Source organism: Mytilus edulis, chromosome 5 (genome assembly GCF_963676685.1).
Source record: "Mytilus edulis chromosome 5, xbMytEdul2.2, whole genome shotgun sequence".
NCBI lineage: Eukaryota > Metazoa > Mollusca > Bivalvia > Mytilida > Mytilidae > Mytilus > Mytilus edulis.
The window spans coordinates 38,266,152-38,285,857 of NC_092348.1; the positions used below are offsets into that span (position 1 = coordinate 38,266,152).

Below are 19,706 nucleotides of genomic sequence, written 5' to 3' on the forward strand. Positions count from 1 at the left end.
GCTAACTTGTTCATTTTTCTTCTAAATAATTGTGGGTTTATTCGAGCGTCACTGATGAGTCTTTCGTAGAGAAAACGCGCATCTGGCGCAAATACAAATTTCAATCCTGGTATTTTTTATGAGTTTATAATGAGCGTCGGTCCTTGCTTTAAAGTTGATCGTGGTTGGTCTTATCTTTGAAAATAAATATTTGTTTTGGTGCATTTTACTTTGAAATGCTATTTGCATGATGAGGAAGTTATCCTGTAAAAACAAACACATTGATTTTATTTCTCAGTAACAACCGGAGATAAACATGTTGATAAAGACCAGGACGTAAAAAAGATTATATGAATCATATCTAGTTTTCAATGTGTTATATTTAAGTTATTTGTGTATATTTCCGTATTACGTACCGAATACCAGACTTTACTCCAACAACGTCTTAGGTATTGTCTTTGAAGGTAAGCATTTATATCAAGATTCTACAAAATGCTTTTTGTTGGTTCACTCATTCATAGATTCGGCCCTAAAAATCTTATTTCTTTAACTGTGAGTAAAATTATATGAAAATATAAGTTAAGATATGTTGAACAATTTCGTTTTTATGTGTATATTTATGACGTCATAAAAGGAGACCAATTAATGAAATATAGGTTCTACCACTGCATCGAGTGTGATATGATATTTATACACTCAATACGGTTAAATTCTCAAATCTAAAATGCAAAGCTCGCCGCGCGTTTTAAATATTTAAAATTTGACTGTTTGGATGTATAAACATCGTGTTGCAAGATATTTGGTGATCGAATCTGTTTCTCTAATGATTTTTTGGACGATATAAAGACAATCTTAATCCCTCTTTTTGAATGAACTGGAATATTTTTACCAATTAACTAACTAAGATCGAACGGATAACACATTCATAAACTGAAAATAATCAACAGGTCAGGAAAAGGATAACTGGAGTAAGAATTTGTGAAAGTCTGATTCTTATTATAATATGATTGCATTTCAGTTCCTTTGAAAAAATGACAGTGGCGTCATACCTTGGCAAAAATTATTATAATATAACTTTTTAACTGAATAAACCGAATTTGTCAAAACAACAAAACGATATATAATTCCAAAACAGTTAGAGCATGATGCATTTAAGTGTAACTATATTATCATACTTTGCAAAAAAAATTGGCCAGTTTGCAATACATTGTAATACTTATATATAGATTTATTTAGTGTTATTTTATTTCTCAGTTAATACAAGTCCACATAGGTGAAGAATAACATATCAAAAGTGCTACTAAGTGAACACAATTTAAATATATCCCGCCTCTAATTGGAGCTCATGTGACCGATACAGACGCGACTTCGCAACACCACCATAATAAGTAAACATTTACCAATTTGAAAGAGAAAAAAAAACATCACATACAATGAGTTTAACCAGCTGAGTATGAATATAGACTTCATTAATAAGTAGATACGTAAAAATTATAGATAATCATCTAAAATAACGGACATTTTGATTTTTTACTTTCATATCATTATCTATCAAAAACATTTCCTGATCGTAAGAGTTGTTTTATCAGGAAATTATCTTAAATAAATTAACTTGCATAATAACTACATGTACGTGTGTAAAAAAATCATACTTTTGAAGTAAGACACAATAATGTTTTTGAGAATTGTGATTAGGACCACATATTTTTGTTCCGTAAGCAATCGAAATTCTGTTCTTAGGTCTATGTCCTGCGGTTCACATTTTGTGAAAAGATAACCATAGAGATAATTCAAAATCAATGTCTCTTATGTAATGGACAATGAACATTTAACATAATAATTCACGAACAAAAATTATTTTATATTATTAGTATTATTGTCACAAAATTCTAGAAGGATATTGAGGCCATACTACTTCTATTATTAATAACACCGTTTTTGTTCCTATTCTGATATATTATAGGTTGAATGAGTATACATGTGCTTATATACACTTATACTCTTTTAAATATCTGTTGACAATATTTAATGATTTCAATTGATATTCAAAAGTCAGTTTAATACTTTATAGTGGTGAAATTCTATATAAATATAGAAAGTAAGCTTTTAGAAATAAAGACAACATTAGTATACTACTGATCAAAAGTCATAAATTGATTGAGAGAAAAAAAATCTGGTTACAAACAAAACAAAGGGAAACACATCAACTATAAGAGGAAAACGGAATAACAGAAACACTGAAGTGCAACAAAAACACACTCCAATGCAACATACATAGAAACAATCTTTTTTATAACTACTGCCGTATTCCTAACTTGGTATATGACAAATTAAGAATTTATTTTTAAGAAAAATGTCTCTCTGGAAATTTATCTTATTCCTTCAACAAACGGTCATAAAAACTCGGACTTTAAAGAATACATGTATGATGTCTATTCCTGGCGACGAGTTTTACGATTGAATGAAATTTTCCTCAATATACCTTTTTTAAGTCAAATTCCAATGATATGCTCATAAAATTTTGTCAACATAACGTATTGAAAATAAAACTCCTATTCAGGTGGAAGGTTTCTATAAAACCAGGTTGACCAATTTATCAACATTCCAACTGGCTCAATTTTCGAAAAATGACACCTATAACATAAGTTTTGAGCTACCTATTTACAAGTAGAACCAAATACAATGCGAAAGGTATAACTATATACTGGCTTCCACCACACAACTAAAAAAATAGCTTTTTAATGTCTTTAAGTCATTGTTCCATTACTAAAATGTCTATTGTCTTTAATTTTTGCTAATTTGCTTATTCTATATGCCATTGTGTGCTTCTTTCTTACATATTTTTTTTTTAGGGGGGGGGGGGGTGTTTTTAGTGATTAAGATCATAACACAATGTTGACTGCTGACTTTTTGACATTTTTACCTACCGTATAGCGGGTTATTTTCGCGGGTGTAAAATTTCACATTTTTCTTTAAATAAGGTATAAGAAATATTTTGGCGGTTATTATTTAGGGGCATTCAATGTTTATATCTATACTTTTGCATGTGCACTTTTAAATAGGCGGAATTTATTTTGGCGATTTGTTCTATCCGCGAAAATAAGCAAAAATTAACACCCCTCGAAAATAACCCGCTATACGGTATTATGTCTGTTTGTTTTGTTCATGCATCGTTATCAATATAATGGAAATTGATGCGATTGTCATAGTCATACAAGTGAGAGCTTTAGCTAGCTATACAACCAGGTTCAATTCACCATTTTCTACATAAGGAAATGTCTGTACCAAGTCAGGAATATGAAGTTAAATACCAAACCTTATGATACAAGAGATCATTTGTCATTTCCTATTGTTACTTATCCATTTTTAGATTGTGACGTTCACTTGTCATCATCTTGTGGTGTGTATTTGTCTAAACTTGTTCGATTCGCTCATGTATGTAACAACGTATTTGATTTAAACGACAGAAATCTCGGTATAACTGAAAAATTATTACACCAGGGTTTTCAATATCAAAAACTAGTCAAAACATTTACTTTATATAATCATTGGTACATGACATCATTCGTAATTATAAATCAACATACAAACATCTTATACATTCAGGTATTTCACATCAAATCTCATAGCGTAATATTCTATACAAAGCGCAAAAATGTCGACACTAACTTCAAAAAATTGAACATAACCTTTAAAAAGAATAAGACATGCAGTAGGATATAGAACGATACTGTTGTCAGTTGACATTTTAGTAAAAAAATATTGACTCAATCATTGGGTCTTTGAATCGGAAATAAACATATTTATTCTTAAACCAGTTGTTTGCATGATACAAGTTATGTTCTTCTCATATTTTTTTTATGATGGTTTGATAATAAACCCCTTACGGGAGGGATTGTGCTTAATTATCGTATGATGAAGACATACTCTTTCGATAAGTTTATTTTAGGTCTGGAGCTGGCTTGTAAATTACTGCTAGTTTGTCCTTTGTTAATTTATATATCACTGTCGTTTTTTATTGTTACCTATTCTGATATCGGACTTAGACCTCTTTTTTTAGACTTAGTTTTACTGTTCGAATGTAAAGATATAGGAAGTTGTGGTATGAGTGCCATCCAAGTCTCAATTCGTAAAAGTAAACAATTATAGGTATCAATAAGGACTTCAACCGAACAAAAAGCTATATAGGGCCTAAAAACAACTCGTGTAACCAACGATCTTATCTATTTAAAAATCGAGAAACGAGAAAGACTGATGAACAAACATCAGACAATTAATTAACAACAGGTTGCTGACGTCGGACAAACAAATGCATTTTTCTGTGAATCGTTAATCTTTTAACGAAGTTGTGCCATTGAAACCTAAGGTAAAAACTTGAGATACAATTACATTATCGACACTATGTATGTTTTGGAACGAAATGGCAGGTAAATGTTTGTCAACTGGTATAAATCTCTCTGGTTCCGCGATGAAAGACAACCTTTATTACTTCAGTATTTGTTACATCACAATGTGAGAACGCCATGGCTCTGTGCTTCTGTTCTCCGTCTATACTATAATAGTTTTTCTATTCCATGCCAATGATGAGTTTTGCAATTAAGAAGCTTGTCACATATACGATGCCATACATTGATGACCAGTACTTTCAGAGGAATTAAGTCGGTATCATTTCAGTCTTTTTGGTTGTATTGAGAACATACGTCTATATATATATATATAAAGTTGAAAGAGTGCTGACATACATTCGATGTCATCATTAATGTATATGATATTCAGTCAAAAAGTATGCATATCTATTAACATATTTAGGCGGAATTGTTTTAGATAAAAATCTTTTATCAATGATAATCTGTTTATCGCTTTTATTGCATATGACAACATCGATGTTTGCATTGACAACGGCCCCTTCGCCCTTAATTTCATATCACTATATCATATCACTATACTCACTATATTGTGCTGAGAAAGGAAATTATCAGTGAGTAAAATCAAAGGGAAAATTCGTAAAAAAGCAATAAACATATTTACATGTTGACTTTTGAAAACGTAGGATGGAACGAAATAATTTGATATTATATCAACAATAATGAACTGTTATTGCACTAATATTCTTCTTAATTGGTTAAATTTTAATACATTTTCAAATGTTGCAAAAGCATTAACTATGCTTCATTCTAATATGATGTGCTTCTTTCGGTTTGTAAATAACACCGGAATAAAATTCTCGATATACCTATACTTAGCGCACACTCATAGAGATACATAATGATGGTTACAATATACCCCTCACGTAAATCCAAATGTATCAGAACCTATTTACAAACACTTTGCCGATTTTTGTTTTAAAAACTGAAATTGTAATAACTACAGAACTTTTATTCTTATTAAATGCGTTATAAAAAGAATTAATACACAAGAGTTCGGGGAAATATACAAATCAAAATAAAATTTCGAAAATTCATCAATGCTTTTGGCGCCTTTAAGTCATTACAAACATGACGTCATACAAATGAAAACGCTAAAGCTGAAGGTTTTTCCGTTACATAAACCATTGAAATTCGTATATTATTACATTAAAATGATTCTTTGGGGTAGATGTTGTTTTATTTTTTATTATAATGCATTATTCGTATATTAACTGATTTCAGAAAGTCAACATGGCGGCTCCTTAGTTACGAAATGTCATCTTTGGATTTGACCGTAGCTTACGGGAAAAACATGTAATACCCCAGTCCCACTAGGCCACAATCGCACTACGATCTGTGAAAAAAATGCAAATTTTGATGATCGTAGTGCGATCGTGTAGATCGCAGTAAGGTCGTATCACGGTCGTGGTGAGGTCTTCAAGATCGTGAAGAGCGTGGCCAACTTTGAACATGTTCAAAACAATAGTGGTGCGGTCGTGGCGAAATCAGGTCGTAGTAGAAGCGTAGTGAGAGCGCACTAAGATCGTAGTAAGATCGCAAAGGTCGCTGTGCAATCGTAGCGAGAGCGTAGCGAAAGCGTGATTCTATTCGGAGAGACTGTGCTATGATCACAGAGCGACGTTATCACGACCTCACTACGACCATCACTTTCTCACTGCGACCCAACTACGCTTCCACTACGACTATACCACGCTGTTCACGACCATAGTACGATTCTAGCACGCCCTTGCCGTCTTCTTACGACCGCTATAATCGTAGCGGGATCTTTGTAGAAGCATAGAGAGGACGTAGTAGCATCGTGAAAGCAAGGAAAATTTACATTTTCATGCCGCTCATACCGCGACTTCACCACGATCTAAATTTATTTTAGATCGCGGTGAGCATGGTGCGATCGTGGTCTAGTGGGACTGGGGCTTAAATTAAAAATTGCAAATCTTCGGAATGAGAATTTCAAGAATAAAGTTAAGTTTTTCATGCCGTTTTTAACGAAATAATTCATGCTAACTACAGATTTATCAGAAAGTTTAAGCTTTATCTTACATGGAGTAAAAAAGAACAGCAGCACACACAGCATTCCAATCCTCGCTATTTGACTTTTAGAATCGAAATAATTCTTGGAAGCCATTGATTTGTTGTAAACTTACACATTGCCTAGTCCGTGATATTCGTTAATTTTATCCCTCGCTAACGCTCAGGATAAAATTCAAAAATCACGGCCCAGACTATGTGTAAATGTCCAACAAATATGTGGCTTCCATGAATTATTTCTTAATCAAAATCCTGATGAGAACTATTCATATTGATGGGTCGATGCCACTGCTGGCGGACGTTTCGTTTCCGATGGTATCACCAGCCCAGTAATCGACACTTCGTTGTTGAAATGAATATCAATTATATAGTATTTTTTATTCATAAATTTGCTGTTGGCAAAAGTATGCATTATTCGAAAAGCTAATGATAGTCTTATCCTAGGCATTGATTATTTTATCCGTATTTAGCTCAACCTTTTGGATTTTTGGGTCTTCAATGCTCTTCAGCTTTATACATTTTTTTGGCTTTATAACTATTTTGATCTAAGCGTTACTGATGAGTATTATATAGACGAAACGTGTGTCTGGCGTATCAAATTATAAGCCTGGTACCTTTAATAACTATTAACAAAAAAGTATATCTCTCGATAGCGGTCAAGATATTATATTTTTAACAAGTTGCAAAGCTCTACTATACGAAACTATTGCGTTGCTAATTACAAACAAAACAGAATTTATAAAAAAAAATCAGAATAATTGACGCCGACAACGGGTGAGTTTTACAAAAAATGTACTGATGCGTTATAAATTTAAAGAGCTTTAAAACCCTGTGGAAAACAAAATGTAACATAATTGCATAATTTGCGTTGACAGATGTCCAAATCAGATAAATTTCACAGGTTTAAAACTATATTGAATAGAAAAAAAAAGGTTGTTGTTAAATAACGACAAGTTAATTGTGTCTTAGGAATAATAGATACAATAACTTTGTGATTTAATAATTTAAAACTGAATAGTATCTGGTTGAATGCATACAGTCAAGCAGGGTTGTATTATAAAATTTTGCGAATGGTTGTGAGATATTTATTCAATCGTAAGTACTGTGATCACTTGTCTTAATATGAATGTTTGAATTATATACTTCTGTAGTATTACTGCTTTTAATACAACAACTATTGAAAAATTTCGAAAAATCATCTACACGGACGCTCATATTTAAATTGATGCCAAGGCTTACTAAAACCACCGAGGATGATACGTATTAACATGACAAATATACTGAATGAATAAGCATGTAGTACGTGCACGTGGTCAGACCATGGAAGTATTAGGCAGAGTTTAAAATAAAAGTTACTATTTTTTTATTCAGAATCTTATCTATAAAAACCAAGCGCTCTCGTTAGTTTTTTTGATTCGTTTAGTGACATTAGGGGTATTCAAGCTGTTTTCTTCTCACTGTCGACCATAGAGATTGATCTTTTTTAAGCAGTTATTTGTGTAAGTATGTTTAAATATTTAAATGGCAACACTTCAATATTACATCATTACAAATTTTACAGAGCCAAACATAAAATAAATGGGTCAAGCGAAATAACAACAGAATAGGAGTGTTGTTTAAAGACAAAATAAAAATTTCTTACTACTTTAAATGTTTAAAGTGGATGTGTATTTCTTACTTGCATTTTTTACATTTTCGTTCACTCATTGTTTTAGCAAAAAATACTGTTTTAAAAGTGGTTCAAAGAAAAACAAAATATATGTGTGCTCTCTGGGATAATTTGTCTTCAACCTCTGAAAATGTAAAGTCTGCCCTTTTAAAAAAACCCATTTTAAGTGAGTCATTTAAGTGCGTTTTTCTTATTTTCAAAAATTCGTTCTCACAACCAACCAAATTATATATTTTAGGTGATAAAAAGAATAAAAGAGCATTAAATAATGCATTATAAGCAAGTAGATATACTTGTTTTTCAAAAAATATAACTAGTTTTGGTTGCAAATTTCACGATTGATAAAATGTGTCGACGTGTTTGGGTAATCATTTTGACGAACTAGAATCGACGCGTACATATGCGAGTTTCTATTTAAATTTTACATCGATTCTCCCTTTTTTTTTTAAATAAAGTATAATATGACGATAGGTCAATTCTTAGCTACCAAACGGAGCCAATAGATTATCAATTAATGAAAAATACTTCTTTCATACAGTTTTAAAAATGTAACAAACTAATATTTCATGTATATACAAATAAGAAGATGCGGTATGATTATCAATAAGATAACATTCCACAAGAGACCAAAAATCATATCAATTAAGATCTGAAGGTAACAGTACGACCTTCATTAATGACCAAATCCCATACCGCATAATCAGCTAACAAAGGCCAGGAAATGACTAATTTTAACAACTCAAACGAAAAAACTAACGACCTAATTTATGTACAAAATAATGAACGAAAAACAAATATGATACACATCGACAACAAAAGACCTTTCAATTATAGGCTTTTGACATAGGACATGCATATATAGAATGTGGCAGGGTTGCTACACTTATGTGTTGGCACCAAACCATTTCCCATACCTGGAAGAGCGGTTAAACGACACAACATAAGAACAAACTATGCAAAACAATAAACGAAACCAAATACTAGAAACAGCAAAATACAACAACCACTCAATAATAGGCTCTTGAATTTGGACAGGCACATATATAATGTGGCCGGGTCTAACCAAGTTGAAGGCACCAATCCTCCCCATACCTGTGACAGAGGTGTAACATTTCAACATCAGAACAAAAAAACACAAATCTGTTGAAAAGCTTAACTCATCATATGGATACTAGAGAAATACATTTAACAAAAAAAATAGAGTGGACGTGTCTTAGAAGCATACTTTTTTTTTAATTATTAGTAGTTATTAGTGGTTTTGAACTAGCTGTCGGTAACTGCGAGTACTTTCAGATGAGTACTTAATGTCTGTTTGTTGTTTGAATATACAATAACCCGAATACGTCTGCTCTGTGTTTTTTGTAGATGTATTTCTATTTGTATTTATTTGATGAGTTAAGCCTTTATCAACTGATTTTTATAGTTTGTTCTTACGTTATACTGTTACATCACTGTCCCAGGTTATGGGAAGATTGGAATCCCGCTAACATGATTAACTCCGCCATAGTCTATATGTATGTGCCTGTTTCAAGTAAGGAGCCTGTAATTCAGTGATTAGTTGTGTTGATGTGTTTCATATTTGTGTTTTGTTCATTTTTTGTACATGTCTTAGGCCGTAATTTTTCTCGTTTCATTGTTTTACATTTGTCATTTCGGGGCCTTTTTTTAGCTGACTATGCGAATTGGGCTTGCTTTTTTGAAGGCCGAACGGTGACTTATAGTTGTGTATTTCTGTGTCATTTGGTCTCTTGGGGAGAGATGTCTCATTGGCAATCCTACCTCTTCTTTTTTTTAATATATATAATGGCAAAGTACTTATACATCCCCACAATGATTGTTCCAATTGTAAACCTAAAGAATGCCCCTTCTCAAAAGGGTAACCTGAAGTCCTAGGCATACGAAAACTGTCACACCCTAATATTCGTAGATAAGGGTATTTTAGCAACCTTCAGTACTCTGTACAACCTTTGTTTGATTATTTATTTGTTGTTTGTTATATTCTATTTGTCTAGGTTTTTTTTCTATTTTTTGTGGTGGTGGTGTCGGGGGTCTTAATTTTAACTTTTCAATCTTGGAAAATGCGGAAAAAAGATTTAAACATTTGAATAAATCTAGGTTGCATTGAACACATTTGGGGTAAGATATTAAACATTATACCTTTCGAGTCAATTATACTGTAATCTTTTTGTTTGCGTTAATTGAAAAACATCTATTTTAAGTCATAGAAGACTTCATAATCAATTAAAATAGTTATATCAGATACCTGCTGGCATTTAAATAATGCACTCAATATAGGTAATTCTAACCATTATATGGAGCTAGCTTTAATTTGGTTGGTTGTAGAAAGGAAAATACAGCTTTATAAATTTAGATGGCAACATTAACAATCATGAGAAGACACCTTGGCTTATAACTTCTATAGAAATCGACAAACGAACCCATGTGATTTATTTTTGAAATATGTATGTCTGCGAAATTTATAAAAATTCCGAAACTTAGTACGCTGTAGCTCTTTTGAAAATTTATCAACAAATGCATTGAAAAGATGTAAAATTTGAGCATTTTTGCCTGGTTATGTTTATTGTCCAAACACTGTGCAGCCAATTGTAATATGGAGCCGCAAATAAAAATCTTGTGATACTAGTATTATCAAAATATTTTATCAACCAGAATAAAAAACTTAACGATCATCCAATAATATTATGAGTTGGACAATCAAGGCAATATTAATGTGTTAGTGGTAGTTGAAGTTTATTGAAGTTTATTGGAGGTATCCTGAGATGACCACAAATACTTACAGGCTTATCCACTGCTGTAAACTCAGTACCATTCAGGCAATACGATTGCAGTAAATTCAGTACTATTCGGTACCTTTTCAGACAGTATAGCGTGATGTTGATGTTTGAATAAAAATATCACATACTTACACTATTGTAATTGGATGTTGGTAAATTTTAAACAGTACTACGGTGGATATTTCTAAAATTGATAGAAAGACTAAAAATTACTTTATAATTCATTGTTCATTCTTTTAAGGGTATATTGCAATAAAATAACCGTTTCAGATCAAAATTGATTTAAAAGTGGATTCTAGTTAAGCCAGTCTCTCAACCTAAATCGATTTATATATAACTTTTGATAATATACATTTCTGTTGGTTTTTTTTTTCATTGAACATAACGCATTTAAATGAAAAGCGTTTTTTTTCGGGTGCTGGTCAAATGACTTAAATGGATCAATTTTGTTACACAGTTTGTCATCATATAGGTCATGTTTGCATTAACCTAAACTCGGTGTTGTGTTAGTGTAGTTCACACGTTAACTAAACAAATTACGTTTTAATTGATAAAACTCAATGTTTACATCTAGTTTAAATCATGTTTTGCCGACATGCAGTCGATAGTCTATGTAGAACTTGTGTGGTTCAGAGTACACAAAACAAGACATTTTGAAAATGCATTTTACCATGCATATTTAAAAAAGACACGTTTGTCTTTAATACAATTGATATTTATAACAATTTATTGTGTAGTTTTTTTACCGGTTTATTTGTCTTAACTCGATATATATTAATTTGAATGTTATATAAAAAAAAATGCATGCGGTAGGGGGTTATTATTTTTATGTTCGACGCAGAATTTTTTCGCACATAGCATGAACATTTTTATTTAGTTTTTCAAAGCTATCAATGTAACAATTTTGTTCAAAATTTAACACTATAAGCTATGGAAAATGTCCGGATTCAGAATTTCTTTTCCACATTGAGCAGAATATTTTTTCATCAATTTTAGAATCAGAATATTTTTCATGGTCATTCCCTGAACCTCTAATTCAGATTCAAAGCAGTATCATTGCCCAACACATAATTCATTTGAAAATGTCTTCCCGAATAGACTGGACGTTTACAGACATAATTGCCACTGGTCAATCAACGATTCACTCATAAATGCATTACTAAAACACCCTACACTTCTCAATTCTTCTTCTTCGTTTGTGGCCTACGTGATGTATTGCATAATTAGTGGCGGATTCAGATGGGGGCGGGTTTCGGGGATTGGAACCCCCTATTTCGGACAATCAATGTTTGGAACCCCATGCATTTTAAAAATGCATTTAAACGCCTCTGGTAATCGAGATATCTTTAGTATCCTTAAAATCAGCACAAATCATTAATATGGCTTTCATCACTGCTAGAAACGTTTTCCAAGAAACTTTAATTCGATTCTATGTAATGAACATTTAAATGACATATAGTTTATAAGTTTGAACAAAGCTTATGCACAGGTAACTAAACCAGGTGTATAGATGTGAACAAATTTAATGTGAAACCATTGTACATTACATTAAACTAATTGTTAACATGTTTACAGTACATGGCGTTTGGTGTGAACACGGCCTTAGTTAGAATTTGAGTGACATTAGAACATTGGTGAGAAATTAATATTGACCCATTACTTTTTGCTGACTTTGGTTTTTTTTTCTCACTTTCCTCAGTCATATTTTTCTAACTTGTTCGTTATATAATTCAGGAGGCAATTTGAAGATGCTTCCTGTTGACGTAGAACTGACTTATCTTTACATGGTCAGTAGTTTTTTGTTTGGTTTATATGATGATTTTTTTTTATTTCAGATAACCATGGAGAAACTGGAAAAGGAACGACTTTATGATAGATTGCAACACTTTTATGATGAAATTGTAATGCTTGTAGTACACATCTATTTTGAGAGGGAATTCTTAAAAAATGAAAAATTGTCTACATTTTTACAAAACGAAAATAAAAAACATGCTATTTACCACGAATGTTTTCCTAAAACCAAATGTTGTCAATGTAAACATGGAAAAGGCGCAGCACAAAAACCCCCAGAAAGAAAAGGTTGTTTATATCAATTTGATAAACTTTACATGTCCTCTGGCAAGGAAGTAACAAACCATGTGAAAAGGAAACAGCACTGTTTATGCAAATTTGAGCCGCGTGAAGACATGGAAGTGAAACAGCTTGATATAATCCTTATTTATGCCATCATTAATTCGTGTTTTAATGCTGTTAGTCCACCAGGAACGCCACAACCTTTTTTGAAAATTAAAGACATAAGAAATGATATTGCACATATAGGCAGAGGGGATGCACTATCTTTGGAAGATTTCAACGCCAAATGGGATATTCTTGAACAGACAACACTTGAAATTGCCAGACTGACATGCGTAACACACCAAGAAGGGATAAAAAAACAAATCACATATCTTAGTGCTAGTGCTGATCTTTTTGACCAATTTAAAACAGCCGCTAACGATGCATGTGCAGAAATTAAGGAGGTAGGAATTAACACTATCTATTTCCTTTTACAGAGAACTTTCTATTTTGCAACATATTTAAAAAAAAACAAAAAACTACATAATATTGCTGGATTTTTTTCAAGCGCTCCTTGAAATTTTATCATAAATTTTATCAGAATCAATGCCGGGCTTCCGAGGCATTTTGGTATGAATCAGATTTAGATACCGAACTATTTCAAAGATCAGAAAAAGTACATACAAACTGCTAAATATAAATACAAGAGAAAATATGGTATGATTGGCAATGATACAATTCTGCACAAGAAACCAATTTCTTTTCATGTCTATTTGTATGTTGGCGATGTTTTTTTTCCTGTTGTTCTATTGTTTTTTCTCTTATAGTTGATGTTTTTAACTCGGTTTAAGTTTGTAACATGCATTTATTTTCGCTTAATCGATTCATGACTATTGAACAGCGGTTTACTATTATTTTGCTTCATAAAAAAAAGACTGTCTACGCTTTTTAAAAGTATTTCTTGTTACAAATTTACAGACCATTGAAACAATAGGTCTCAGATTTTCATAATAAAAAAATATTAACCAAGGTGAAGAAAATATCTTTTTTCAAGGAAGGGACACATCATACGTTGGTTAACGTTATATTGGTTTTCCCTTTTTTTGTTTTAAATTTTATGTTCTAGAGTATTCGAGATTACCCCAGTCTTTCTGGTGGGGTTTGTATGCTTACTCATTTGGTTTCTATGAGGTATCGTGTTGAACTGATGGTATTTTTGTCGATTAGTTTTTGCCATAAAGTTGTCAGTCTATTTACAACTAAAGTTGCCGAATCCCGTATGGTATCTTCCGCATCTTTATTCAAATTGTGAAAACCATTTTCACATGTTTCATAAAAGAGGGACGAAAGATACCAGAGGAACAGTCAAACTCATAAATCGAAAATAAACTGACAACGCCATAGCTAAAAATAAAAAAGACAAACAGACAAATAATAGTTCACATGCAACAAGACTGAGAAACACGAATTGTAGTTACGTCGTAGGAAGATATCCGATATCATCTGTGAAACGGTTATTCCATACTACCAACTCATGATGGCATCCGTAAAATTTACGAAAGGGATGATTTCAACTTCACCATTTGGAACTCTTGTTTTTTATAGCTTCCTTGTGAGCAGCAACCCTCTTTCTAGGAAATCATGAAAAATAGAAACACGGGAATATCGTATCAATTGGCAGATACATACTCCGTATGTAGGCGCTGCTGAAATGTTGCTACTAAGAAATGGCAAGTTTACAATTGGTAAGCTGAAATCATCTCTTCTGTCGTAAAGTTTTGTTTTCAACTGACCCTCGTTATCAATTTCTAGATGTAATTCAAGATATGAGGCCGACTTCATTGTATCTGTTGTGTCCTTTATCTCTAGTTCAACATAGTCACCAATTTCAGGATTATTTAGTAAGAGATCATCATCTATATAGCGGAAAGTAAAGTTGAAGGATATTGGTAACTTCTTATTAGTTACATTTGCTTATAATCAGAGTTTTGTGTATACTACATCTGAAAAATTCTTGTAAACATATAATTTCATAGTATAAAAACTATCTAAAGAATAACAAAGCTCTGTTTTTTTACAGATGTTATCAATAGTCCTCAAAAATGAACCAAACGTTAGCCTGGGTGAAAGTGGACTAATCAAATATCCGATAGGTAACAGATATTATGCACTTTAACACCCCCTTATATTCATGATATTCATGATATTTTTGGATTTGCACTTTACAAAAAATTAAAGTTCGTGTCTGATGCTTCTTGTTCTTAATATCCATAGATTTAGAATATAAATGAAATGTTAAAAAAAGGAATTCCTTTATTAGAAAAAAATTAAAAAGTATAAATATATGAGACAATTTAATATGCATTGCAATATTTCAATCTGATTCGGGAACATTGTTTTATATCATTACCAAATCAAACTATTGTTCATTCGTTGATACTTATTTTTGAATTTGAATATGGACAATGTCGAATAACGAACATTTGCGAAAACATACAATCTAGATTATTTGACTTTAATATGTATTACACTATTTATAAAAATCGGCTCATTCATATCTCCATAATATTTCGCAAATCAGCTGTATTTATTTTTCAAACATACATTGTATATTACGGTTATTATGTCTACTTAGGTGGTATTCATATTTGTAGAACAACTCATATACCAGCTTAAGAATGTTGATGTGCAAATAGCCTCAAGAACAAGCAACAGAGATGAAGATAAGAAGAATAAAAAATCAGGTAAACTATGTAAATGTTTTTCATTGTTTGTTTGGAAGTTTTGTGAATATACTGCTATATCGACCCTAATACTATTCTTCGTGAAGTGTACATTTGTATTGACGATATAACACACTAATATTGAATTTTCATAGAACAAGAAGAACATCTATGTTGCAATTTAAAAAAATAAAACAATTGCAAACGATCTTTCCCCCTTCGAAATGCGATTGATCGATTTATTTGTTTATTTTATGGTTGATTGTTTGGTTGGTTTGTTAGCTGTCTATCTAATAAACACATGGTCCGGGTCTCTAGAAACAAGCGATAAAAGAACGGAGACTCTTAATCAGCCATTTAACATAGGGGACCGGGTCTCTAAGAACAAGTGGATGATAAAAACAGAACCTAGATCCCATTGTGAAGACATGTAAAGGGTTCTCTAGAAAAGTAGAACATGGATTGTCTATTTAACATCCCTCAAAAATGAAAATCTCTAAATGTTTTTATAGGTCCTTCAAGTACAGAAGCCGTTAGGGGACACACAAAAAATTGAAAAAAAATATTTTTCTAATTCGAGATCATGATAAAACATTTTCATTCTACCGAGATCTCCATAAAAAATATAACAGTATCTCGATAAAACGAAATTGTTATATCGTCGGATTATGATATCGTTATCTCGATTTAATTTTTCGAGATCTCGGATTTTTATAACGTTATCTCGATTTATGATGTCGTTATCTCGATAAAAACGAAATTATATTATCGAGATATCGTTTATTATATCGTTATCTCGATTAATTACATCAATATTTCGGATCATTATATCGTTATCTCGATTTATTAACACGAGATTTCGGATTGTTAAATCGTTAACTCGGTAAAATATATCGAGATCTCGATAAAAATATCTCGATTAAACGAAACCGTATTTCTGAATTCGTCATGTTGATGTTTTCTAACAAATAATCAAATTATGATCAGAAAAAAAACATCAAAGCACTCTTTAAATTTTTTAACCTAAATTCATTCATTTATTTAGTTTCGGAGAATAAACTACTGGATTTCCCTAACTATTTTTAACAGAAATTCCTCGGTTCAATGTATGGACAACCTGAACAAAACATATGTATGAATATATCATACTCAACGTTATCTTTTTTATATTCACGTTACCTTTGCTGTTCTTCATCCCATATCAATAGATATAAGATGTACCATTGTGCCGTAATGATCATTAGAGGGGTAACGGAGGACCTAAATGCAAAAATACGCGTGAAGATTATGAAAAAAGCAATTTTGAATAATGGAATAGACTGCTGCAACCCTTCAGCCCCTAATTACAGATATACATTATACCTGATTTGAAAGCCTTTTTATAGATGAACAAATAATAAAGTCAATATGTCCCACAACACATATGAAAAGGGGTAACGAAGACCCTAAAAATAGAAATATGTGTGAAAATTATGAAATAGCTTATTTGTATATTTTTAATAAGGGGGTTGAAGGGTCGCAACAGTCCATTCCATTATTCAAAATATCCATTCCATTATTCAATCTATCCATTCCATTATTCAAAACATCCATTCCATTATTCAAAATTGGCTATTTCCTAATTTTCACGCGTATTTTAGGCATTTGGTGTATAAACTTTTTCTTAATTAGGGGCTGACGGTTCGCAGAAGTTCATTCCATTATTCAAAATAAGCTATTTCATAATGTTCACCCGTATTTCTATTTTTTTATCCTGCGTTACTCCTCTTATTTGCGTTGCGTAACATATTGACTTTATACCTTTTGCTCGTCTATTAAAAGGCTTTCGAATAAGGTATAATGTATATCTGTTATTAGGGGCTTAAGGGTCGCAGCAGTCAATTCCATTATTCAAAATTGGCTATTTCTTAAATTTCACGCTTATTTTGGCATTTATGTCCTCCGTAACCCCTCGATTAATCATTGCGGTAGAAAGGACATGTTATATCTATAAATATAGGTTGAAGATCAACAAAGGTAACGTGAAAATAAAAAAAGATAGCGTTGAGTATTTTAATATTCATAATCATGTTTTGGTATTCAGGTCGTCTATACATTGAACCAAGGAATTTCTGTTAAAAATTGTAAGGGAAATCCATTTGTTTATTCTCCGAAACCAAATAAATAAAAATCTTAAAGAGTGCTTTGAATATTTCTTTCTGATATTAATTTGAATATTTGTAAGATAACATCAAAATGACGAATTCGGAAATACAGTTTCGTTTTATCGAGATAACAATATATTTTTACCGAGATCGCGATCTATTCAACCGGATAACGATTAAATAATCCGAGATATATAGATTCCACAACTACAACAAGTGTAGTACGATATTTGTCCACTCGAGACAGTTAAATTTTAATTTTAATATTTAAAGCGCGATGCTTGTCGAGCTTTTTAAATAATTAAAATTTAACTGTTAAGAGTAGAAAAATATCGTAATACACAAATAACAGCAGTGGAATCTGTTTCTCTTCTGATTTTTATTCATTCTTCCTTTTCAAAGATTCAGCCATGATCGCATTTTTCATGACGTCACAATAAGAAAATTTAGAAGGAAACAAGAAAATTTAACGTAACAATTAAATTTTAACCAATCATTTGCCGAGAACAGATATTTCACTAGCGAGGAGAAATATTTTTCTCACAACGGTCAGGAAATGTGAAAATAGAACACAAATTAGAGATATCGTTTTAATAAATCGAGATAACGATGTAATAATCCGAGATCCTAATATACCAGTTTTTGTTTTATCGATATAATAAATTAAAATAAAGATATAATAATCAGAGATCTCGTTATAATAAATCGAGATAACGATATAATAATCCGATATAACAATATAATAATCCGAGATTTCGATATAATAAATCAAAATAACGATATATTATAATCCAAGATCTCGATAAAACAATTTCGTTTTATCTAGATAACGATATATTTTTTAACGAGATCTCGAAAAAAAACGGAGATGTTTTATCGTGATCCCGAATTAAGAAAAAGATTTTCTAATTTTTGGTGTGTTTCCTTACGGCTTCCGTTCTCAAGTGGGATTTGTATTATATTTTTGTGTGTGTGTGTTTTTTTTAATATGTAAAGAGATCGGATGTTGATGTTTATTTTTGATTTAATTATGTACATTTCAAGTTATATTTGAATGGGGAAATACTCTGTATTATTTAAAAAAAAAAACCTGAAGATTATTTGATTTAGACGTGTCACAAATCAAACTGTTAGTCTATTTGAGTATTTATCAGATGAAGATGTGGTCGAGGTCATCCATCTCAACACAGTGCTAAGAGCTTCTGTGCAATCAAAGCTTTTAAAAACTATATAGTGTATAATTCTACAACACGATTATCTAGTATTTTAAGAAAATAATGAATTGGACCAAATATATATAAATATCTATTTCAGATGTTTCTTTATATATTATAAAGATTTACAGTTGATTAAATGGGACAGATTACGATTTTCAATTCAGTAGAATTGTGATCCATGGTAAAAATCATAGAGGGAGGGACCGTGATAGGTTGCATTTTTGTTTGTTTTTTGCTTTAGATGAATACATAATAACAGCTGCACATTTAGGTTATATTTTATCATATTTTTTACATTGTGTTCGTTTTGAAATTATAAGGATATTGTCTTTTGACCTTCGACCTTTACCCCTTTTTTTAAATTATATCAATAGACCTCAAATATATACATATACTAGGTTATTATGATTGATGGTTAAAAATTTACACAATTTAAATGTTAGATAACTCCTATTATATGTCACTGGATTACTTTTAAAATAACGTTCTGAAAATAGACGGGTAAGTGTAAACGAAAAGCATGCTTCATATGAAGAAATCAAATTGTCCCAACAGTGACTCAAACCCGGGACCTGTGTGTTAAAGGAAGAACTCGAACCTACTGAGCTTAAGTGTTTTGCAGTCGGTAAGCGTACTGTCTTGAAGTAACATAGAGGTCCCTGATTTGAA

General features: G+C 31.6%; 1 protein-coding gene across 2 annotated transcripts in view; it reads left to right on the plus strand.

Moving 5' to 3' along the window:
- The first annotated feature begins 344 nt into the window (after positions 1–344).
- LOC139523624 (deoxynucleoside triphosphate triphosphohydrolase SAMHD1-like) overlaps positions 345–19,706 on the plus strand; it is a 47,481-nt gene continuing 28,119 nt past the window's right edge. Inside the window, exons 1-4 of one of the 2 annotated variants that reach the window (XM_071317789.1) lie at positions 345–443; positions 12,734–13,417; positions 15,034–15,106; positions 15,608–15,697. In XM_071317789.1, coding sequence (XP_071173890.1) covers positions 12,740–13,417; positions 15,034–15,106; positions 15,608–15,697 — 841 coding nt within the window. In that variant the 5' untranslated portion in view covers positions 345–443; positions 12,734–12,739. Of the gene's footprint in view, positions 444–7,453; positions 7,530–12,733; positions 13,418–15,033; positions 15,107–15,607; positions 15,698–19,706 lie in introns of those variants that run through there. The other variant, XM_071317788.1, reaches the window with a different exon arrangement.